The sequence below is a fragment of the Oncorhynchus gorbuscha genome, linkage group LG22 (genome assembly GCF_021184085.1).
Source record: "Oncorhynchus gorbuscha isolate QuinsamMale2020 ecotype Even-year linkage group LG22, OgorEven_v1.0, whole genome shotgun sequence".
NCBI classification, from domain to species: Eukaryota; Metazoa; Chordata; class Actinopteri; order Salmoniformes; family Salmonidae; genus Oncorhynchus; species Oncorhynchus gorbuscha.
Window position 1 is genome coordinate 2865726 of NC_060194.1, and position 26308 is coordinate 2892033.

Consider the following 26308-nt stretch of genomic DNA (forward strand, 5'->3'; position numbering starts at 1 on the left):
AGAGTGATTATCTTAATTTACCGAGGTTAGCTAGCCAGCTATTTGTCGTCCTTAATGTAGGAGACTCTGCTAGCTAGCCAACGCTAGCCAACGTCTTCTGAATAGAACTCAACAACCCGGTCGCATTCACAGGTAGTATCACATTTTCACTTCATTTCATTACAGTACAACGGTTTGATTTGTTTGATCGTAGCTAGCTAATTGTGTAGTCTAGAGCGATTTTCTAGGTTAGCTAGCCAGCTATTGTCGTTCTTTTAACGCAACGTAACGTAAACAACACTGCTAGCTAGCCAGCTAGCCCCGAATAGCAACACTGCAGAAACTATTACACTCAACGGAACGACTTGATTAGTGTCAACAACGCACCCACTGCCAGCTAGCCTACTTCAGCAGTACTGTGTCATTTTAATCATTTTAGTCAATAAGATTCTTGCTACGTAGCTTAACTTTCTGAACATTCGAGACTTGTAGTCCACTTGTCATTCCAATCTCCTTTGCATTAGCGTAGCCTCTTCTGTAGCCTGTCAACTATGTGTCTGTTTATCCCTGTTCTCTCCTCTCTGCACAGACCATACAAACGCTCCACACCGCGTGGCCGCGGCCACCCTACTCTGGTGGTCCCAGCGCGCACGACCCACGTGGAGTTCCAGGTCTCCGGTAGCCTCTGGAACTGCCAATCTGCGGTCAACAAGGCAGAGTTCATCTCAGCCTATGCCTCCCTCCAGTCCCTCGACTTCTTGGCACTGACGGAAACATGGATCACCACAGACAACACTGCTACTCCTACTGCTCTCTCTTCGTCCGCCCACGTGTTCTCGCACACCCCGAGAGCTTCTGGTCAGCGGGGTGGTGGCACCGGGATCCTCATCTCTCCCAAGTGGTCATTCTCTCTTTCTCCCCTTACCCATCTGTCTATCGCCTCCTTTGAATTCCATGCTGTCACAGTTACCAGCCCTTTCAAGCTTAACATCCTTATCATTTATCGCCCTCCAGGTTCCCTCGGAGAGTTCATCAATGAGCTTGATGCCTTGATAAGCTCCTTTCCTGAGGACGGCTCACCTCTCACAGTTCTGGGCGACTTTAACCTCCCCACGTCTACCTTTGACTCTTTCCTCTCTGCCTCCTTCTTTCCACTCCTCTCCTCTTTTGACCTCACCCTCTCACCTTCCCCCCTACTCACAAGGCAGGCAATACGCTCGACCTCATCTTTACTAGATGCTGTTCTTCCACTAACCTCATTGCAACTCCCTCCAAGTCTCCGACCACTACCTTGTATCCTTTTCCCTCTCGCTCTCATCCAACACCTCCCACACTGCCCCTACTCGGATGGTATCGCGCCGTCCCAACCTTCGCTCTCTCTCCCCCGCTACTCTCTCCTCTTCCATCCTATCATCTCTTCCCTCCGCTCAAACCTTCTCCAACCTATCTCCTGATTCTGCCTCCTCAACCCTCCTCTCCTCCCTCTCTGCATCCTTTGACTCTCTATGTCCCCTATCCTCCCGGCCGGCTCGGTCCTCCCCTCCCGCTCCGTGGCTCGATGACTCATTGCGAGCTCACAGAACAGGGCTCTGGGCAGCCGAGCGGAAATGGAGGAAAACTCGCCTCCCTGCGGACCTGGCATCCTTTCACTCCCTCCTCTCTACATTTTCCTCCTCTGTCTCTGCTGCTAAAGCCACTTTCTACCACGCTAAATTCCAAGCATCTGCCTCTAACCCTAGGAAGCTCTTTGCCACCTTCTCCTCCCTCCTGAATCCTCCCCCCCCCCTCCCTCTCTGCAGATGACTTCGTCAACCATTTTGAAAAGAAGGTTGACGACATCCGATCCTCGTTTGCTAAGTCAAACGACACCGCAGGTTCTGCTCACACTGCCCTACCCTGTGCTCTGACCTCTTTCTCCCCTCTCTCTCCAGATGAAATCTCGCGTCTTGTGACGGCCGGCCGCCCAACAACCTGCCCGCTTGACCCTATCCCCTCCTCTCTTCTCCAGACCATTTCCGGAGACCTTCTCCCTTACCTCACCTCGCTCATCAACTCATCCCTGACCGCTGGCTACGTCCCTTCCGTCTTCAAGAGAGCGAGAGTTGCACCCCTTCTGAAAAAACCTACACTCAATCCCTCCGATGTCAACAATTACAGACCAGTATCCCTTCTTTCTTTTCTCTCCAAAACTCTTGAACGTGCCGTCCTTGGCCAGCTCTCCCGCTATCTCTCTCTGAATGACCTTCTTGATCCAAATCAGTCAGGTTTCAAGACTAGTCATTCAACTGAGACTGCTCTCCTCTGTATCACGGAGGCGCTCCGCACTGCTAAAGCTAACTCTCTCTCCTCTGCTCTCATCCTTCTAGATCTATCGGCTGCCTTCGATACTGTGAACCATCAGATCCTCCTCTCCACCCTCTCCGAATTGGGCATCTCCGGCGCGGCCCACGCTTGGATTGCGTCCTACCTGACAGGTCGCTCCTACCAGGTGGCGTGGCAAGAATCTGTCTCCTCACCACGCGCTCTCACCACTGGTGTCCCCCAGGGCTCTGTTCTAGGCCCTCTCCTATTCTCGCTATACACCAAGTCACTTGGCTCTGTCATAACCTCACATGGTCTCTCCTATCATTGCTATGCAGACGACACACAACTAATCTTCTCCTTTCCCCCTTCTGATGACCAGGTGGCGAATCGCATCTCTGCATGTCTGGCAGACATATCAGTGTGGATGACGGATCACCACCTCAAGCTGAACCTCGGCAAGACGGAGCTGCTCTTCCTCCCGGGGAAGGACTGCCCGTTCCATGATCTCGCCATCACGGTTGACAACTCCATTGTGTCCTCCTCCCAGAGCGCTAAGAACCTTGGCGTGATCCTGGACAACACCCTGTCGTTCTCAACCAACATCAAGGCGGTGGCCCGTTCCTGTAGGTTCATGCTCTACAACATCCGCAGAGTACGACCTGCCTCACACAGGAAGCGGCGCAGGTCCTAATCCAGGCACTTGTCATCTCCCGTCTGGATTACTGCAACTCGCTGTTGGCTGGGCTCCCTGCCTGTGCCATTAAACCCCTTCAACTCATCCAGAACGCCGCAGCCCGTCTGGTGTTCAACCTTCCCAAGTTCTCTCACGTCACCCCGCTCCTCCGTTCTCTCCACTGGCTTCCAGTTGAAGCTCGCATCCGCTACAAGACCATGGTGCTTGCCTACGGAGCTGTGAGGGGAACGGCACCTCAGTACCTCCAGGCTCTGATCAGGCCCTACACCCAAACAAGGGCACTGCATTCATCCACCTCTGGCCTGCTCGCCTCCCTACCACTGAGGAAGTACAGCTCCCGCTCAGCCCAGTCAAAACTGTTCGCTGCTCTGGCCCCCCAATGGTGGAACAAACTCCCTCACGACGCCAGGACAGCGGAGTCAATCACCACCTTCCGGAGACACCTGAAACCCCACCTCTTTAAGGAATACCTAGGATAGGATAAGTAATCCCTCTCACCCCCCTTTAAGATTTAGATGCACTATTGTAAAGTGACTGTTCCACTGGATGTCATAAGGTGAATGCACCAATTTGTAAGTCGCTCTGGATAAGAGCGTCTGCTAAATGACTTAAATGTAAATGTAAATGTAATAAAGTCTACGGACAGGTGGGACCAGGGCGCCGGCTCGGGATGGGCAGAGGTTGGAGCAACCCAGTCGGTCGCTTGTAATGAGGACTTGCTTTGGGCACATGTAGAACAGGATCTCACATGTTGGGCCTCCATAATTTCTGCCTCAGGAACTCCAGTGTATCACGCCCTGGCATTAGTTATCTTTGTTTACATTATTTTGGTTAGGTCAGGGTGTGACATGGGGGATTTATGTGTTTTGTCTGGTCTCGGGTTATTTATATGTTTATGGGGCTGTTTCCTTTCTAGGTAGTGTGTAGGTCTATGGTTGCCTAGATTGGTTCTCAATTAGAGGCAGCTGTCTATCATTGTCTCTGATTAGGAACCATATTTAGGCAGCCATATTCTGTGGGTATTTTGTGGGTGATTGTCTTCTGTCTGTGTCATTGCACCAGATAGGACTGTTTCGGTTTTCACTTTTGTTGTTTTGTAGTGTTCTCGTTTATCGTCGATATTAAAGATGTTGAACACTAACCACGCTGAATTTTGGTCCTCCTCTTCAGCGGAAGAAAACTGTTAGTGTCTGATTAACCCCTGGATGCCCAGTTAATTTAGAGGAGTGTCCCCATTGTAGCACTTGAGGACGGGCTGATCGTGGAACATAAAGTGGGACCCATGCTGGAGTCAGGTTCTTGGGTCCCGGCTTGTCATACCGTGGTCCCAATACTCCATATCACAGGGGCCACAATGCATGAGCTGGGGATGTTGGGCTCGGAGTTCCTCTCCTCGTTAGAGACATTGTGGGACAAGGTGTCTGCTTTCTGATTCTTGGATCCTGGGCGATAGGCTAGTGTGAAATCGAACCTGTTAAAAAACAACTTTTCGCTTCTTGAATGGAGACCAAGTTCTTATAGTCCATCCAGATCATGAAAGGACCTTAATCATATAGAAAATGTGTGGGCAGAACTGAAAAAGCATGTGCGAGCAAGGAGGCCTACAAACCTGACTGTTACACCAGCTCTGTCAGGAGGAATGGGCCAAAATTCACCCAACATATTGTGGGAAGGTTGTGAAAGGCTACCGTAAATGTTTGTTAAACAATTTAAAGGCAATGCTACCAAATACCAATTGAGTGTATGTAAACTTCTGACCCACTGGGAAAGTGATGAAAAATCTGAAATAAATAATTCTATTACTATTATTCTGACATGACCTAAAACAGGGAGTTTTTACTAGGATTAAATGTCAGGAACTGTGAAAAAACTGAGTTTAAATGTATTTTGCTAAGGTGTATGTAAACTTCCGACTTCAACTATATATAACATCTTTATTGTTCTTATATTGAGTTACTCTTTTTATTTTTTTATTGAGTAAATATTTTCTTAACTCTTTCTTGAACTTTATTGTTGGTTAAGGACTTGTAAGTAAGCATTTCATGTTAAGGTTACATCTGTTGTATTCGGCGCATGTGACAAAGAACATTTTACTTTATTATATTTGACTTTTTTTTAAACTTATTTGAGAATAGAGAATTATGTAAGTAAATTGCAAATGTGCCAATATATTTGGCCACAACTGTATACTGTGCAAATGCAGATCTCTTTTTTTTATAGAACAGTAACGGAGAGCAAGCTACAATAAACCTAACTTAGGAAACAGGCATTTGTGGTTAGAGAATGGAGGCCGGCCACCCTCTTTATGCACATCTGCTGTGTAAATGTCTGGCTAAACTCACAATGTTGATCATGGCCGCCAGGAAGTTGATGAGGATGGAGACAAAGACGATGACGTTGCGGGCCATGTAGGTCTCATTGATCCAGCAGCAGGACTTTCGCAGGACCAACGGCAGACACTTGTAGTCCTCCGCCGTGGTCACCAGGACTAGGAATGAGTGCAGGACGATGAGCACGGAAAACTGGATCACCATGGTAACCATCCTGCAGACATGAGCAATGGAAGGTAGACAAAGTGATCCAATCGCAGCCCTGGACAATAACACTAAGGCCGCTGAAAAATGTATGGCGACAGTATAATGTTTCAATTAAATACTGGTGAAAACAGTGAAAAGAGTTGGTGATGTGATCGTTGCAGCAACGTTGAAGGTGGGAAAGCATTAATCACATTATGGGATTTGATTGAACTATAGACAACTCCTGACAGGTCGAGACTGTCAAGACTATGTGCCATTGTCTCTTCATTCTTACTCAACCGCATTGCCATGGGTGGAGTCATCACTCTGACGTAAGACAAAAGACCAGTGAAACAAACTAGAGTATGCCATTATCTAAACCAATTAAACATGTTATTGAATTGGGGAATGGAAAACTGTAGCGCACTTCAAGTGAGTGTGCACTTATAAGTAGTATCCTTATTCTAAGTGTATATATCAGGAGTCGACCTCATCCACTTTCCTCTCCCCCACCCCTAGGAGTTCAGTGTTGCAATATTTTGGTAACTTTAAAAAAATGCCCAGGTTTTCTAGAAATCCAGGTTGAACAATTCCTGGAAACTTTAGGAATATTACCGGAATTCTGCAATCCTACAGCTGTCCCTCTGTTACCTGGCAGAAGGCAGCAGGCTCTGAATGGCCGTGATGAAGATGAGCACGATGAAGGCGCACACCAGGTTGGACTTGAACACTTCGTCCCTCATTTGGGAATACTGCACAGTGAAGGGAAGGGAGAAGGAAAGACAAGAAAAAACAAGGAGAGGGGTTTAAGAGACATACAAGGCCATATGAAAATCTCTAGCTCCACCTTTCAATGCCACGACAGACAGTCACGTCACAGGTCCACCACAAGCGTTAGAGAGATAGAGGTAGAAATAGGAGAGCAGAAGGAGGTTAGCTGGGGATTCTGGGGATGAGGCAGAGGTTGGGTACTGTAAAGTGATTATTCAAGAAGCAAGATACTAAACCACCACAACCACAACTAGTTAAGGTCACTGAACAAAGAGGAAAACTTAATGTACGAATAGTGTTTGGATTTTGTGTGTACAATTTGTTATGTTTGGCAATACTGTCAAAACAAATGCATTTGCAAGGGCTGTTAGCATTAGCAGCGGTGGCAAGCGATGCTAAATACTAGTAGCATCTGCTAGCTAATATACTGTCCACGCCTTCACATATCGTTGCTGGTGAGTCACCATGCAGAGCTGGCTGACATGTATGAGAAATCTCTGTCCTATAATTACTGGATTTGCCCTTTGACCTCTCGCACCATGACACCCTATTAGGTTATTATAGTTAACTATTAACTATACCGAACAAAAATGTAAACACAACATGCAACAATTTCAATGATTTTACTGAGTTACAGTTCAAATAGGGAAATAAGTCAACTGAAGTAAATTCATTAGGCCTTAATCTATGTATTTCACATGACTGGGCAGGGGCACAGGCCCACCCACTTGAGAGACTGTCCCACCCCCTGGGGAGCAAGGCCAGCCAATCATAATGAGTTGTTGCCCAAAAGAGAGCTTTATTACAAACAGAAATACTCAGTTACATCAGCTGTCCAGTTTGCTGGTCTCAGGTGCAGATGACGCCAGATTTGGAGGTCCTGGGCTGGTGTGGTTACACGTGGCCTGAGGTCGGTTGGACGTACAGCCAAATTCTCTAAAATGATGTTGGAGGCGGTTTATGGTAGAGAAATTAAAATTCAATTATCTGGCAAAAACTCTGGTGGACATTCCTACAGTCAGCATGCCAAACAAAAATGAGATATCTGTGGCATTGTGTTGTGTGACAAAACTGCACATTTTAGAGTGGCCTTTTATTTTCCCCAGCACAAGGTGCATCTGTGTAATGTTCATGCTGTTTAATCAGATTCTTGATATGCCACACCTGTCAGGTGGATGGATTACCTTGGAAAAGGACAAATACTCACTAACAGGGATGTAATCAAATCTGAGCACGACATTTGAGAGAAATAAGCTTTTGATGCCTGTGGAACATTTCCGCGATGTTTAATTTCAGCTCATGAAATCATGAGTTCAACACTACATGTTGCGTATATATTTTTGTTCAGTATACAACTGAAACTAAAACGAAAAATGTTAATTTAAAAAAAATATTTAAAAAAACATAACATGTTCAGTATAAAAAATAAAAAAATTATGTTGGGCAAAAATTCAAATGGGGTTTTCTAAATATTTTTCGAATGGGATTTTCAAGCTTCTGAATCTTGAGATTGGACGCGTTTGAATGATAAGGCTCAAGCAACCGACTGTAAACTAAAGTTGAGGAGTGAAATCGGGGGAGGTGCGACAGCCAAAAGTCGGACACGAATGTGGTTTTCCAACAGCAAAGCTCTGATCAAAATGGTAGTATTGCCATTGTTTATAAAAGTACCCCCCACCCTAAACTGAAATAATGTGTGTACATTTTACAATCAATTAGTGAGAGGGAGAAAGACTCAAATATCATATTCATTTGTATCTATCCAGACACAATCACAAACTAAACCCTAAACCCTACTCCCTATGCACTTGTGGAGATTATTCGTCACATGCTTCCTAAACTACAGGTGTTGTTCCAACAGTATAGAGTTAAAGATAGACTTTGTAAAAATCATTTAAAAAAAGAAAGTGACAAGGAATAAATACACTGCGAATAACAATAACATTTTATTTTAAACATGGCTATAGAGGGAGTACCAGTGCCGAGTCGATGTGCAGGGGTACGAGGTAATTGACGTAGCTATATACATATAGCAGGGGTATAGTGACTAGGCAATAGGATAGGTAGACAGTAGCAGCAGTGTATGTGGTGAGTATGAACGTGTGTGTGTGTGTGTATGTAGCGTCAGTATGCATGTGTGCGCGTGTATGTAGTGTGTGTGTGTCTGTATGTATGTGTGTGTATAAGCAACATGGTGAAACTTCCACATAGCCTATCAGAGGGCTATTACCATATTTCTTACACCTGTCAAATCCTCTCAGATCTCCACAAGTGCAAAAGGCATAGGATTTAGGGGTCTATTAGGGATTGGGCCCATGTCTTTGATCACATAATGCATGGGTCAAACAAGAAAACCCTAATGATTGGTTGACTATAGAACCTCCCACAATGTAAGCCATGGCTGCAGGATGAAGTTGGTGAAGAGCAACTGACCTTCGATCACATGGTTTTTGTAAAGTTCATACTTGCGCCTACATGTCGACTGTATGTCCATAATGCAACACACTTTGAAAGGCGGTGACCGATTTGACAAAAGTGATGTGCTCGAACACGCCCATTGACTTTATAATTTAAAGGTAGACTCAACAAGATGATGTTGCCAAGAGCAGCAAAGCAGATATTGGGCAAGTTTGAGCGGATATATTTTGTCTAGTCGGTGACCATCGTTGGTCACTGCCTTTCAAAGTGTCTTGCATTATGGGAATAAACATTTTCCAACTTGTGCCTACATGTTGACTGCATGAACGTGACAAAAACCAGGTGACCAGGTCATGCCGTTTTTGATGAAGTCGCCTTCAAGTCACTACAGTTGCTTCTCACCAACTGCACCATGCAGCCAACGCCTGGTTAGTGAGAGTCATTATTTGTCAACCAATATTTAGGGTGTTTTTGGTTGACCCATGTGACCAAAGATGTGACTGAAACCGTAACCGCCTCAATTCTAAAGCTACAGGCCGAACAAGGGATACAAATTAAATTAAATTTGAGACCTCTCTCTAACCAATTAATTGTACACACATTATGTTTTCAGTTTGTGAGTGTGAGTTTATTTCTACATTTATAAAGACCAACCTTTATAAACAATAGCAGCTATGTTGACACTGCCTTGTTGGTTGGAAAACCCCTACAGTGTTCAACTTTTGAGTGTCGCAGATGCACTTTCCCCGACTTCACTCCTCGACTTTCGTCTAGTCGCCTTCATTAGCGTTACTACTCGAACCCAATGAGTTGAGCATGACACAAGACTCTCACAGTCACACAGTATCTGCGCAGGTGAAATGGTGCACTTTACGCTGCTACAACACGGTAGCTCCGGGACCAAGAGAGTGGAGAAGTTTAACCTCTTACTGTGGACATTGACCCACTACTACTGTCTACCTTTAAACCTACCCTATGACCTGACAAATTCCCTTATGCATTTCTGCCCCAGAGTGGCAAGATGTGACATCCCCAGAAAAGCAGAAACACATAAATGGCTCCTAGTCACCCACACATAGGGACAGAAAGTTTGCCTAACACTAAAACTAAATAATATAAAAATTAAATAGAAACTTTTTTTTTTTCATAAAACTTATACTAAATAAAAATTAGTAAATCAGATCTGAAAACAAAGTACTTTATACATTTTAAAATGAATAGAAATAAAAAATTATGTAAAAACACAAAAAACTATTTTAACCTTGACACACTGCCCCCTTTCTCTCTGTCTCTTCCTCAAAGGGTGCTGGGGAAATTAGAAAGAGGATGCTTCATGTTTGACCAAAAATAAGGACATTCAAAAGCAACTCACTGGGCATTGGGCAGAAACGAACTGAAAAGGGGTGGGGACTTGAAATGTTTAGCTTAAGATGGTTTCACAATAAAAGGGAAACACAGATAAGGGGCAAAGGTCAACTGAAAAGGTCAAGGGTGTAGAAAAGTGACTTTAGTCATGGAACAAAAAGTAAGAAGGAAAAATAAACAGTGAAAAAGCTGAACATGTCAACTTTTTCAACAAGGTATTAAAGGAGAACAGGTCCATGGCATGGATATTTGGTCATGAGTAAACTTAAAGGGATTCTTCATTCTTGGAAAAGTCAATCAGCCTTTTGGTAAAAAAACACTTTAGCTACCTACCCTAAAATTATCAGTAAAAAAAATTATCAAGTTATTCTGAATTATTTAAATTAGATATCAGTCCTTGATTCAAATACACTGTAAGTATAAAATCTGTGCAGTTTTAAAAGGTATTTCTGAATTGAATTATATTCACCTTTAGGATAGTTTTCAAATAATGTATGCAGATGCTAGAGCTGATCTAACAGAATCCAAAATGCTGCAAAATGAGGACTAAAGGCCTGTATTCAAACCAATGCAGATCAACAACATTGCACAGCAATTTCATGTTTATACTATATCGGAAGTATAACTGCGGTAACACAACTCCTACTTTCCCTGGCACTGTTTCCAAATGGAAACGTTTAAGCATTTGTGGCACAAATTCCATTCAAGTCATGGTACCGATATTAGCATATTTAGAGCATCATTTCCAAATCATACGAAGAACTTAAAATTGATTGTGAAGCTCAACAAAATCACTTAAAGATTATTTGAACAGAATCTGTGAAAATTCTAATATCGGTACCAGGACATGAATGGGATTTGTGCCACACGTTAGCATTTGGAAACAGCAGTTTGTAAATTTCGGGTGGCAGGTAGCCTAGCTGTTAGGGTGTTGGGCCAGTAACTGAAAAGTTGTTGGTTTGAATACCCTAGCTGACAAGGTGAAAATCTGTTGCTGTGCCCATGAGCAATGCACTTAATCCTAAAGCTCCTGGATGTGCTGACCTATGGCTGACCCTGTAAAACACCACGTCACTGCACCCACAGTTGAAGTCAGAAGTTTACATACACCTTAACTAAATACATTTAAACACAGTTCCTGACATCTAGTCCTAGTAAAAAATTCCCTGTCTCAGGTCAGTTAGGATCACCACTTTATTTTAAGAATGTGAAATGTCACAATAATAGTAGAGAATGATTTATTTCAGCTTTAATTTGGAACATCACATTCCCAGTGGGTCAGAAGTTTACATACCCTCAATTAGTATTTGGTAGAATTGCCTTTAAATTGTTTAACTTGGGTCAAACGTTACGGGTAACCTTCCAAAAGCTTCCCACAATAAGTTGGGTGAATTCTGTCCCATTCCTCCTGAAACAGCTGGTGTAACTGAGTCAGGTTTGTAGCCCTCCTTGCTCGCACACACCTTTTCAGTATGCTTGGGGTCATTGTCCATTTGGATGACCCATTTGCTACCAGGCTTTAACTTCCTAACTGGTGTCTTGAGATGTTGCTTCAATATGTCCACATCAATTTCCTCCCTCATGATGCCATCTATTTTGTGAAGTGCACCAGTACTTGCGTACTATTGTTTGTACAGATGGTACTTTTCAGGCGTTTGGAAAATGCTCCCAAGGATAAACCAGACTTGTAGAGGGCTACACATTTTTACTGAGGTCTTGGCTGATTTTTGATTTTCCCATGACGGCAAGCAAAGAGGCACTGAGTTTCAAGGTAGGCCTTGAAATACATCCACACGTACACCTCCAATTGACTCAAATGATGTCAATTAGCCCGTCAGAAGCTTCTGAAGCCATGACATCATTTTCTGGAATTTTCCAAGCTGTTTAAAGGCACAGTCAACTTAGTGTATGTAAACATCTGACCCACTGGAATTGTGATACAATGAATTATTAGTGAAATAATCTGTCTGTAAACAATTGTTGGAAAAATTACTTGTCATGCACAAAGTAGATGTCCTAACCAACTTGCCAAAACTATAGTTTGTTAACAAGAAATTTGTGGAGTGGTTGAAAAACAAGTTTTAATGACTCCAACCTAAGTGTATGTAAACTTCCAACTTCAACTGTGTGTGTGTGTGTAATATATATATATATGTGTGTTGGCTGGTACCGCAGTTACACATCTGAATCACAGTCAATCGTAGTGCGATGTCATTTATCGACATTGGTTTGAATCCCAACCTATAAGACTGTTACTATGTGTTGTATTGATCAATAGAATATTCATTGTGGCGTGACTCCTAACTTCAGTTTAAATAACATTTTCACTTAGTCATGCATTGATGTCAATGGGAGTCTAAGAGACAATTTTACTTAAAGTAGAAGTTAGAAACTTGCAGACATTTTAATACAAATACATTTATTTACAAATAAAATTTCTCAATGTATTTCTTTTGATTGCTTTTATATACTGTTCTCTCAAAAATGTATGTGACGTGACCCATGCAAGTGTGCAGTTTTATGTTTCTTAAGAAATGAAAAACATGCTTCTATATTAGTGAGGGAGTTGGTAGGTGAAGTTCCTTTAGCTTACTCATGATAAAAAAAAACAAATAAATGATTCTGAAAGTTATATCTACTATAGATGTTAAATTAAAAGAGGAAATCTGTCTTAACCCCAGCTACCTTTTCTTCCAGGCTGGAGTCTTTAAACATCAGTGAGAAAGGCTTGATATGCTCTCTTCTCAACTTATCACCACTCCGTAAGTCGATGGCACTCTCTATTCCCTTGTTAATTTCCTCAGGACCAGAGTGGATATGCAAAGCTTGTGCGAGATGGTTTGGAAGCAGATTTATAGAATTTCTTGTTAGGGCAGCCAGAGTCTAGGGGAAAGCACATGCAAATATAATACATCTACCTGTCCTGTTTAAATTTGGTTACAAAAATAAGAAAACATACATAGACAAATGATAAAAACTCAAGCTAAATCAAAATGCAATAGTCTCGATTAAATACACAGGCTCAGAAGTGAATGCATGTCAAACACATTCATTTAAATATTTCTGTGACGGCAACAGTTGTGACAACAACAAAAAAGTCCACGTACACACAGGTAGAATACAGTTGTCTAGGATACTTAATGATCAGTATATTGCACATAACAGTACAAAAGAAACAACAACAAACGAATCTTACCAAATTAACAAAAACATTGTAAAAAAATGTTGAGTGACAAACATGGAGATAGCATACACATCATTTCCTAATTATTATCAAAAATATTCAAAACTCCACAACATTCTTTAACAAAGCTTCAACTGACAATGACTCAATTCCTACTGACTGACTCAACATGCTGAAAAAACTCCTACTGACACTGAAACAACATCTACTGGGAATGACTCAACTCCTAACCCTTACTGAGACCGACTTAACTCCTACGGGCACTGACTCAACTCCTACTGGGAATGACTCAACTCCTATTGAGACTAACTCAACTATTACTAACATCGACTCAACTCCTATTGACAATGACTCAACTCATACTGAGAATAACTAACACAAATGCAATTCCTACTGTGACTGAGTGTCCTAATTTGCAATCTCCACCAGCCCATAGATAAGACACTTGTCAGGACGAGACAGACAGCTTTTCCGGTGAAATTATGCATCAGCATCATTTTTATGGATACACTGTATATATAAACTCAGCAAAAAAATAAGCGTCTCTTTTTCAGAACCATGTCTTTCAAAGATAATTAGTAAAACTCCAAATAACTTCACAGATCTTCATTGTAAAGGGTTTAAACACTGTTTCCCATGCTTGTTCAATGAACCAAACAATTCATGAACATGCACCTGTGGAACAGCTTACAGATGGTAGGTAATTAACTTCTCTAGGATAGGGGACAGTATTTGGAATTTTGGATGAAAAGCGTGCCCAAATTAAACTGCCTGCTACTCATGCCCAGAAGCTGAGATATGCATAGTATTAGTAGATAGGATAGAAAACACTCTGCAGTTTCTAAAACTGTTTGAATCATGTCTGTGACTATAACATAACTTATTTGACAGGCAAAACCCCGAGGACAAATCAGGTCCCATTGGTCCCATTGAAAAGGTCACTATCTTTTCAATGGGTTTTCATTGGGAATCCAGATTTCTAAAGGGACCTTCTTGCAGTTCCTATCGCTTCAACTGGATGTCAACAGTCTTTAGAAATTGGTTGAGGTTTTTCCTTTGAGACATGAAGAAGTAACACTGTTCAGAATGAGGGTAGAGGGAAGTGAAATTCTTTGTTAGAGACTCGTGACCTGAAAGCTAGCGAAACTTTGTTTTCCTCCGGTATTGAACACAGATCATCCGGTCTTCAATTTGAATGATTATTTACATTAAAAATACCTAAAGTTGTATTACAAAAGTAGTTTGAAATGTTTGGACAAAGCTTACAGGTAACTTTGTAGTCATGTTTCGAGAGTTGGAACCGGGATTTTTCTTGATCAAACACGTCAAATAAAAATGGACATTTTGGATATATTTCGACGGAATTAATCAAACAAAAACGACCATTTGTGATGTTTATAGGACATATTGAAGTGCCAACAGAAGAAGTTCTTTCATAGGTAAGGCATGAATTATATCTTTATTTCTGCATTTTGTGTTGCGCCAGGAGGGTTGAAATATGATGGTCTGATGGTTTGTTTGCTTGCTTGGGTGCTATCCTCAGATAATAGCATAGTTTGCTTTCACCGTAAAGCATTTTTTTAATCTGACACGTTGGCTGGATTCACAACAAGTGTAGCTTTAATTTGGTATATTGAATGTGTGATTTCATGGAAGTTAAAAATTTTATAGTCATTTATTTGAAATTGGCGCTCTGCATTTTCACTGGATGTTGGCCAGTTGGGTCGCTACCATCCCACATATCCCAGAGAAGTTAAGGTCACAGTTATAATCATCTGCATGAACGTGCCTTAGGCATGCTGAAAGGAGGCATGATGACTGCAGATGTGGCCAGGGCAATAAATTGCAATGTCCGTACTGTGAGACGTCTAAGAAAGTGCTACAGGGAGACAGAACGGACAGCTGAATGTCCTCGCAGTGGCAGACCACGTGTAACAACACCTGCACAGGATCGGTACATCCAAACATCACACCTGCGGGACAGGTACAGCATGGCAACAACAACGCACAATCTGTCCATCAGTGCTTAGACTGTCCGCAATAGGCCTGTTGTAAAGCAGGTCCTCACCGGCAACAAAGTCACCAATGGGCACAAACCCACAGTTGCTGGATCAGACAGGACCGGTCAAAAAGTGCTCTTCACTGACACGTCACGGATTTGTCTCACCAGGGGTGACGGTCGGATTCAAGTTTGTCGTCGAAAGGAATGAGCGTTACAGCGAGGCCTGTACTCTGGAGCGGAATCGATTTGGAGGTGGATGGCCCATCATGGTCTGGGGCGGTATGTCACAGCATCATCGGACTGAGCTTGTTGTCATTGCAGGCAATCTCAGCGCTGTGTGTTACAGGGAAGAAATCCTCCTCATGTGGTACCCTTCCTGCAGGCTCATCCTGGCATGACTCTCCAGCATGACGCATTTTATGTGCGTGATTAGCTGCAAGACAAGAATGGCAGTGTTCTGCCATGGCCAGCGAAGAGCCCGGATCTCAATCCCATTGAGCACGTCTGGGAACTGTTGGATGGGAGTGTGAGGGCTCGGGCCATTCCCCCCAGAAATGTACAGGAACTTTCAGGTGCCTTGCTGGAAGAGTGGGATAACATCTCAAAGGAGGAGATGCACTGGAGTACTTAACCTTTTGCGTGTAGGGGGCAGTATTTTCGTTTTTGGCAAAAAAACATACCCATTTGAAACTGCCTATTTCTCTGCCCCAGAAACTAGAATATGCATATATACATATTAGGATAGAAAACTCTAAAGTTTCCAAAACTGTAAAAATATTGTCTGTGTCTATAACAGAACTGATATTGCAGGCAAAAACCTGAGGAAAATCCAATCAGGAAGTGCCTCTTATTTTGAAACCTCTCTGTTCCTATGTATGCCTATCCTCCATTTAAAGGGATATCCACCAGATTCCTTTTTCTATGGCTTCCCTAAGGTGTCAGTCTTTAGAACTACCTGAGGATTGATTATAAAAAACGTTTGACATGTTTCTGTGGACATTATGGATATTATTTGGAATATACATCTGCGTTGTCGTGACCACTCTTTCCTGTGGATTTCTGAACATAACGCGACAAACAAACTGACGTATTTTGGGTATAAAAATCATCTTTATGGAACAAAAGGAACATTTGTTGTGTAACTGGAAGTCTCGTGAGTGAAAACATCCGAAGATCAAAAGGTAAACGATTAATTTGATTGCTTTTCTGATTTTCGTGACTTAGCTACTTAATGCTTAGTGTACATAATGTTATGATATGTTATCGATAAACTTACAAATGCTATGATTGCTTTCGCTGTAAAGCATCACTTCAAAATCTGAGACAACAGGATTAACAAAAGGCTAAGCTGTGTTTTGCAATATTGGACTTGTGATTTCATGAATATGAATATTTTTTAGTAATATTATTTGCCTGTGGCACTATGCTATTCAGCGGTTGCTGATGAAAATGATCCCGCTAACGGAATGGGTGGCGTCAATAAGTTAATGCAGCTGGTGGCCAAACCAGAAACTTACGGTTCCTTTTGATTTTAACCCCCATTTGTTCAGGGACACATTATTCCAGTTCTGTTAGTCACATGTCTGTGGAACGAACTTGTTCAGTTTATGTCTCAGTTGCTGAATCTTATGTTCATACAAATATTTAAACAACTTAAGTGTGCTGAAAATAAACGCAGTTGACAGTGAGAAGACGTTTCTTTTTTTGCTGAGTTTATATCTTCAGTGCTTGCTTTTTGGGATTTTAGGTTGGGTTTCTGTATAAGCACTTTGTGACATCTGCTGATGTAAAAAGGGCTTTATAAATAAATGTGATTTGATTTGAGTGAATCTCAGTAAGAGTTGAGTCATTGTCAGTAGAGGTAAAGTCGTTCTCATTAACTTCTTATGGTATAGGAGGACGCTTGCGTCCCACTTGGAAAAAAAAACAGGGAAAATGCAGCGCGGCAAATTCAAATAAAGATTTAAATATCAAACATTCATTAAATCACCCATGTAAGATACTCAAAGCTACACTCGTTGTGAATCCAGCCAACATGTCCGATTTTAAAAAGCTTTTCGGCGAAAGCATAAGAAGCTATTATTTGATGATAGCACAATGTCAACAAAGAGAGTAGCATATTTCAATCCTGCAGGCGCTACACAAAATGGTGAAATAAAATATAAAACATGCATTACCTTTGACGAGCTTCTTTTGTTGGCACTCCAGTATGTCCCATAAACATCACAATTGGTCCTTTTGTTCAATTAATTCCGTCCATATATATCCAAATGTCCATTTATTTGACACGTTTGATCCAGAAAATAACAGCTGCCAAAAAACTTTACGTCACTACAAAACATTTCAAAAGTTGCCTATAAACTTTGGCAAAATAATTCAAACTACTTTTGTAAATACAACTTTAGGTATATTTAAACGTTAATAATCGAGCAAATTGTAGACGGGGCTATCTGTGTTCAATACAGCAAGTAAACAAACCATGCTCCTTTTTAAGTCTTGCGCAACTCTCAATAGTGTAATGTTGTTCCAGGATGTGCTTCTTCTTCGTTGCACAAATGAATAACCTCAAACAAATTCCAAAGACTGGTGACATCCAGTGGAAGCGGTAGGAACTGAAAACAGGTTCCTATGAAATATCCCTTGGCAAAGACAATTCAGGGAACATTCAGAGGCAAAAAAAAAATCTGAACAATTAGTCCTCGGGGTTTTGCCTGCTACATAAGTTCTGTTATACTCAGACATGATGCAGAGTGTTTTCTATTCACATCTACTAATAATATGCATATCTTATATTCCTGGCATGAGTAGCAGGAATTTGAAATTGGGCATGCTATTTATCCAAAAGTGAAAATACTGCCCCCTATACCATAAGAGGTTTAAAGAGGAGTTATTTTCAGTAAGAGTTTATTCAGTCTCAGTAGGTCAGTCTGTCAGTAGGAGTTGAATCAGTAGAAGTTGACTCGATCTCAGTGAGTTTTGCATCAGCCTCAGTCGGAATCCATTCACTCTCCAAGATCCCTTTTATTCTTTCCTCCTTCCTTCCATCCTTTGCTTGCTTCCTTTCCTTTCCTGCCTTCCTACATCCCTTTCTATCCTCATTCTGTTTCTTCACCCCCCCCCCCGCTCTTGCTGTCATAGCGGACCTTCTACCAATCATTTCCTGGGGTATGACAGTTAAACTCATGAGGCATTTACATTCTTCAAGAATCAATGTTTAAGTGTTATAGCGATCCTCTCAATATGAGCTACGTTACAATTCCCACCAAGTGAGTTAACCCTATTGGCAAAATGTGTTTCCCTTAGACGAATATAGAATACCATTTAGCAGATGTTTTTATCCAAAGCAATTAACAGTAGTGAATACATACATTTACATGGGAATCGAATCCACAAACCTTGTGTTGCAAGTGCCTTGCTATTAGGGTTGCACATTTTGGGGAAAATTCAGAGGTGGAAAATTACCGTGGGAATTAACGGGAATATATGCGAATACCATTTAAATAGATGTTTTTTGCATTGGATATATTTACCATATCATATAGAGACAGAAACATAACCCTTTTAAATGATCATAAGTAGACATAATTGCAAATGATTAAATCCTTCCAATAGAAATTTAAAAAACGATTTAGTTAGTAATTGATTTGGCTCTTCACATTGGATGATTTCACTGAAAAAGAAAATAAAGGGAATATTGAATGATCCCCAATGATGCATCTCCCAAAAACGTTTTCAACATACATCTGTAAATTCATACTAAAGCTTTGGTTGTCTTCCTCTCAGGCTTCCATGTCTTCTCCCTGGACCTGCTCAGATGGCTCAAATTTGCCCAGATGGCCACCAATTTGTCAACCCTTGTATTGGTCAACCTGTTACATGCTTTGGTGTGGTTTTCCCAAACAAGGACCAGTTGCGCTCTGAGGTGCTGACATTGGTGGGATTTGGAGGATGATGGAGGCAACAGGGGAAAGAGCCTCAGATCCACAAAGTCCCTTCCACCAGGTGGCTGATGAGATATGTTGGCACGACTGCCATATTGCATCTCCATCCCAAAGCTCTTGATTGGAAGTGTATTTCACCAGACTATCAAGAACCTTGTCCTTATCCAGGCCAAGGTGGCGAGACACGGTAGTGATGACACCATAGGATGATGAACCAGACAGGATGATCTTGCCAGCATACTTGCGGTCCAACATGTATGCTGTGGTGTGTATGGGCTTCAGGCAGAAGTCTTCACGCTTTTTGATGTATTTCAGAACTGCGGGTTCCTCTGCTTGGAGCAACAGTGAAGTGGGCAGGGCAGTACGGATTTCTTCTCTTACATCTGCAAGCAGAGTCTGAACATCAAACAGGATGGCATTGTCTCACTCAACCCGTGCAATGGCTACTGCTGTAGGTTTCAGGAGTTTCAGGCTGCTTACCACTCTCTCACAAAATATATCATCCAGGAGGATCCTTGATGGGGCTGTCCATATCAGCAGACTGTGATATGGCAATTTCTTGGAGAGACTCCTTCCCCTCCAGGAAACTGTCAAACATGATGACAACACCACCCCAACGGGTGTTGCTGGGCAGCTTCAATGTGGTGCTCTTATTCTTCTCACTTTGCCTTGTGAGGTAGATTTCTGCTATAACTTGATGACCCTTCACATACCTAACCATTTCCTTGACTCTCCTGTAGAGTGTATCCATTGTTTTCAGTGCCATGATGTCCTTGAGGAGTAGATTATATGCATGAGCAGCACAGCCAATGGGTGTGATGTGAGGGTAGGACTTCTCCACTTTAGACCAAGCAGCCTTCATGTTTGCAGCATTGTCACCAGTGCAAATACCTTCTGTGGTCCAAGGTCATTGACTGCCTTCAGCTCATTCGCAGTATAGAGACCGGTGTGTCTGTTGTCCCTTGTGTCTGTGCTCTTGTAGAATACTGGTTGAGGGATGGAGACTGTCGTTAATTATTCCTTGCCCACAAGCATTCGACAACCCATCAGAGATGATTGCAATACAGTCTGCTTTCTCTACAATTTGCTTGACCATCACTTGAACTCTGTTGAACTCCAGAAAATGTGTAGATAAAGCATGTCTGGTTGGAGGGGTGTATGCTGGGTGAAGAACATTCAGAAATCTCTTCCATTATACATTGCCTGTGAGCATCAGAGGTAAACCAGTTGCATACACAGCTCGAGCAAGACATTCATCAGCATTTCTCTGTCTAGGTTCACCATTGATTAAAACGTCTGATTCCAGGAGGACCATGAGCTGTCTGATTCATCATTTTCACCTCAAATAGAAGTAGAGGGACTTTTGTCAAAGGTTGTTGTGAGTGCTGAGGGAACTTTATGCACCTGGCTGCATTCTTCACATATGATTTGGCACAGTATTTGCAAATGTACGCAGCTTTTCCATCTACATTTGCTGCAGTGAAATGTCTCCACACATCAGATAGTGCCCATGGCATTTTCCTGTAAAGATTAGAAGTAAATGAGTTTTAAACTAATACAATTCCATGTACAGATAAATAGTTAAGTAGTTAGATTAAACAACTCCTTTGTAAGATAAATGTTTTAAAATGTAAAAAAATTAACGCTCCTCAAAATTAACGCAGGCTCAAGCAAGCTAAAACCCACATGGTAGCAAAAACTAACTAGCAGAAATTGTTAACAAGTTAGAATTGGTTTAAACACACTTTGCTTTAGGCTACTATTTACTAGTTCACAAAAAATAATCTATGTAATATAAAATCTATTCACCCCACCCAGTATTATAATCAAAACTTACCAGAAAGCATGTAGTCCTTGGCTCAGGCAGTGTAGTAGTGTGCGATCAATAGCATCTCATTAGTGTGCAAGATCTTGAGAATCAGCTGTACATGTGATGGAAAAGTGCACTGTGCATGCAGAGTGTTGCAATTCTATTGAATTGGGGATAGTTTAACCAAAATATGCCACAAGATCTAGAATTGCCTTATGTGTATCCCACAAAAAGGTTAAATGTTTTAAGCTAACGTTTTTGAGGAATTTAAGCAACATTCCCCAAATTCCCAGGCTCAACTTCCCATTGAAAATTTCCGGGAAAATTCAGGAAATTTACCCGAAAGTTTCCGACCCTTTGCAACCCTACTTGCTCTACCAACTGATCTACTTGGGAACTTTCATGAGGCTGCATTGAGACAATGACTTATCATTGACCAAAGCCCAGCTCATTTAATATTTACCATTGTGTCGCTGAGTTGTCATAATGCTTCAGCAAATGTACATTATCTGGGGAGCTGGAAGACAATGTAAGTAACCTAATTAATGTCCCTCTTACTGTCCTGAATGCCTCTGCTGATCCTACAGCTATTGTACGCAGAAATCATGTGCGTATGAACCAGAGTTACACTGTTAGCACGGAGGCAGTGTGCCATATCAGGAAGTCCACTGTGTGCAGCTCACCCTGCACTAACATATTGTTTATTTATATTTTTTATTTAACTAGGCAAGTCAGTTAAGAACAAATTCTTATTTACAATGACTGCCTACCAAAAGGCAAAAGGCCTCCTGTGGGGACGGGGCTTGGATTAGAAATAGGATACAAATATAGAACAAAAAACACATTTACATTTACATTTAAGTCATTTAGCAGACGCTCTTACACATCACGACAAGACAGACACCACAACACTAGATAAAGAGAGACCTAAGGAAACAAGATAGCATGGCAGCAATACATGACAACACAGCATGGTAGCAACACAACATGACAACATGGTAGGAACACAACATGGTACAAACATTATTGGGAACAGACAACAGCACAAAGGGAAAGAAGGTAGAGACAACAATACATCACACAAAGCAACCACAACTGTCAGTAAGAGTGTTCATCATTGAGTCTTTGAAGAGATGGAGATAAGTGTATAAATGGAGATAAAAGTTTGAGCGTTTTTTGCAGCTCGTTCCAGTCGCTAGCAGCAGCGAACTGAAAAGAGGAACGACCCAGGGCTAAATAACCTGAGCATGTCTACATCTGCTAAGATTCCCAGTAAAGCAACAAAACAATCAAGCATCCCAGAAAAGTGCTAAAAATATCCCACGATAACATATGTATCTTAAGAAACAAGATTCATGAAATCAATAATTTGCTAGTAACACATCACATTCATATCTCTGAAGCTCTCTTATATGATATATTTGATGATACAGTGGTAGCAATACATGGTTATAAGATCTACAGGAAATCCAAAAATGCCAAAGGTGGAGGTGTGGCCATTTTATATTCAGAGCCACATTCCTATAAAGCTTAGAGAGGATCTCATGTTATAAGACTTCCGGCGCCGAGAGAGATGGCCGCCTCGCTTCGGGTTCCTAGGAAACTATGCAGTTTTTTTAATGTGATATTTCTTACATTGGTACCCCAGGTCATCTTAGGTTTCATTACATACAGTCGGGAAGAACTACTGAATATAAGAGCAGCGTCAACTCACCATCAGTATGACCAGGAATATGACTTTCCCGGAGCGGATCCTGTGTTCTGCCTTTCACCCAAGACAACAGATTGGATCCCAGCCTGCGACCCAAAACAAAGACGTCGTAAAAGAGGGAAACGAAGCGGTCTTCTGGTCAGGCTCCGGAGACGGGCACATCGCGCACCACTCCCTAGTATACTTCTCGCCAAAGTCCAGTCTCTTGACAACAAGGTTGATGAAATCCGAGCAAGGGTAGCATTCCAGAGGGACATCAGAGACTAACGTTCTTTGCTTCACGGAAACATGGCTCACTTGAGAGACGCTAACGGAATCGGTGCAGCCAGCTGGTTTCTCCACGCATCGCGCCGACAGAAACAAACATCTTTCTGGTAAGAAGAGGGGCGGGGCGTATGCCTTATGGTTAACGAGACGTGGTGTGTTCACAACAACATACAGGAACTCAAGTCCTACTGTTCACCTGATTTAGAATTCCTCACAATCAAAAGTCGACCGCAGTATCTACCAAGGGAATTCTCTTCGATCATAATCACAGCCGTATATATCCCCCCTAAGCAGACACATCGATGGCTCTGAACGAACTTTATTTGACTCTTTGCAAACTGGAAACCACATATCCTGAGGCTGCATTCATTGTAGCTGGGGATTTTAACAAGGCTAATCTGACAACAAGACTCCCAAAATTGTATCAGCATATCGATTGCGCAACCAGGGCTGGTAAAACCTTGGATCACTGCTATTCTAACTTCCGCGACGCATATAAGGCCCTCCCCGGCCCTCCTTTCGGAAAAGCTGACCATGACATTTTATTGCTCCCTGCCTACAGACAGAGCTAAAACAAGAAGCTCCTGCACTGAGGTCTGTTCAACGCTGGTCCGACCAATCTGATTCCACGCTCCAAGACTGCTTCCATCACGTGGACTGGGATATGTTCCGCATTGCTGCTAACAACATCATTGACGAATACGCTGATTCGGTGCGAGTTCATTAGAACGTGCATTGAAGATGTCGTTCGCATAGCAACGATTAAAACATTCCCAAACCAGAAACCGTGGATTGATGGCAGCATTCGCGTGAAACTGAAAGGGCGAACCACTGCTTTTAATCAGGGCAAGGTGACCGGAAAAATGACCGAATATAAACAGTGTAACTATTCCCTCCGCAAGGCAATCAAACAAGCTAAGCGTCAGTATAGAGACAAAGTAGAGTCGCAATTCAATGGCTCAGACACAAGAGGTATGTGGCAGGGTCTACAGTCAATCATGGATTACAAAAAGAAAACCAGCCCCGTCACGGACGAGGATGTCTTGCTCCCAGGCAGACTAAATAACTTTTTTGCCCGCTTTGAGGACAATACAGTGCCACTGACACGGCCTGCAACCAAAACATGCGGCCTCACCTTCACTACAGCCGAGGTGAGTAAAACATTTAAACGTGTTAACCCTCGCAAGCCTGCAGGCCCAGACGGCATCCCCAGCCACGCCCTCAGAGCATGCGCAGACCAGCTGGCTGGTGTGCTTACGGACATATTCAATCAATCCTTATCCCAGTCTGCTGTTCCCACATGCTTCAAGAGGGCCACCACTGTTCCTGTTCCCACCACTGTTCCTGTTCCGTCATCATGAAGTGCTTTGAGAGACTAGTCAAGGACCATATCACCTCCACCCTACCTGACACCCTAGACCCACTCCAATTTCCTTACCGCCCAAATAGGTCCACAGACGATGCAATCTCAACCACACTGCACACTGCCCTAACCAATCTGGACAAGAGGAATACCTATGTGAGAATGCTGTTCATCGACTACAGCTCAGCATTTAACACCATAGTACCCTCCAAACTCATCATCAAGCTCTAGAGTCTAGACCCTGGGTCTTGACCCCGCCCTGTGCAACTGGGTACTGGACTTCCTGACAGGCTGCCCCCAGGTGGTGAGTGTAGATAACAACATCTCCACCCCACTGATCCTCAGCACTGGAGGCTGAAGAAATTCGGCTTGTCACCAAAAACACTCAAACTTCTACAGATGCACAATCGAGAGCATCCTGTCGGGCTGTATCACCGCCTGGTACGGCAACTGCTCCGCCCACAACCGTAAGGATCTCCAGAGGGTAGTGAGGTCTGCACAACGCATCACCGGGGGCAAACTACCTGCCCTCCAGGACACCAACACCACCCGAGCCACTGCCTGTTCACCCCGCTATCATCCAGAAGGCGAGGTCAGTACAGGTGCATCAAAGCTGGGACCGAAAGACTGAAAAACAGCTTCTATCTCAAGGCCATCAGACTGTTAAACAGCCACCACTAACATTGAGTGGCTGCTGCCAACACACTGACTCAACTCCAGCCACTGTACTCTATCATCTACTGCATATTTATGTAATACATGTATCACTAGTCACTTTAAACTATGCCACTTTGTTTACATACCCTACATTACTCATCTCATATGTATATACTGTACTCGATACCATCTACTGCATCTTGCCTATGCCGTTGTGTACCATCACTCATTCATATATCTTTATGTACATATTCTTTATCACTTTACACTTGTGTGTATAAGGTAGTAGTTTTGGAATTGTTAGATTACTCGTTGGTTAATACTGCATTGTCAGAACTAGAAGCACAAGCATTTCGCTACACTCGCATTAACATCTGTTAACCATGTGTATGTGACAAATAAAATTTGATTTTGATGATACTATTGAAGTAATATGGCTACAGGTCCAACTGCCCCACCCAAAAGGAAGCTGCTCTAGACCACCAAGTGCTAACATCAGCATCTGAATAATGTGTGAAATGCTTGACTGTATATCATCTGGGGCGGCAGCGTAGCCTAGTGGTTAGAGCATTGGACTAGTAACCGGAAGGTTGCGAGTTCAAACCCCCGAGCTGACAAGGTACAAATCTGTCGTTCTGCCCCTGAACAGGCAGTTAACCCACTGTTCCCAGGCCGTCATTGAAAATAAGAATATGTTCTTAACTGACTTGCCTGGTTAAATAAAGGTAAAATAAAAAAAGAGAATATTTCAGATTGTAACTAGTGCCTGCAACCTGGTTCAGGTCATCAGTCAACCTACCAGGGTAGTTACAAACAGCACAGGAATGACATGTATTGATCACATCTTTACTCATGCTGCAGAAATTTGCTTGGAAGCAGTATCCAAATCCATCGGATGTAGTGATCACAATATAGTAGAGTTCCAAAGGCCAGGCCTAATATAGTGTATGAGGTCATACAAAAAGTTTTGTAGTGATTCGTATGTTGTTGATGTACATTTGTTGGTCTGTGGCATGTAATGAGAAGCAACCAGATGCTGCACTGGACATGTTTATGAGACCTGTTCCTGTCTCTACCCCCTCTAGGTGTTGCTTATTTTCCATAGTGGATTTATCTTTGTGTTTCCTGTCTCTCTGTGCCAGTTTGTCTTGTATGTTAGTCAAGTCAACTAGTGTGTTTATTCTCTTCTTGATCGTCTTCCCGGTTTTGACCCCTGCCTGACTCTGGACTACTTTCCCGCCTGCCTGATCATTCTGCCTGCCCTTCGGTACCCTTTGGACTCTGACTGGGTTTGACCCCTTTGCCTGTCCACAACCATTCTATTGC

General features: G+C 42.6%; 1 protein-coding gene across 2 annotated transcripts in view; it reads right to left on the bottom strand.

The window, feature by feature from the left end:
* The window catches only part of adcy8 (adenylate cyclase 8 (brain)), a 254215-nt gene that overhangs the window by 56282 nt on the left and 171625 nt on the right, over positions 1-26308 (bottom strand). Inside the window, exons 8-10 of one of the 2 annotated variants that reach the window (XM_046321943.1) lie at positions 12733-12930; positions 6145-6245; positions 5320-5521 (exon numbers count right to left, since the gene is read on the bottom strand). In XM_046321943.1, the coding sequence (XP_046177899.1) occupies positions 5320-5521; positions 6145-6245; positions 12733-12930 (501 nt within the window). The remainder of the gene's footprint in view (positions 1-5319; positions 5522-6144; positions 6246-12732; positions 12931-26308) is intronic. The other variant, XM_046321942.1, reaches the window with a different exon arrangement.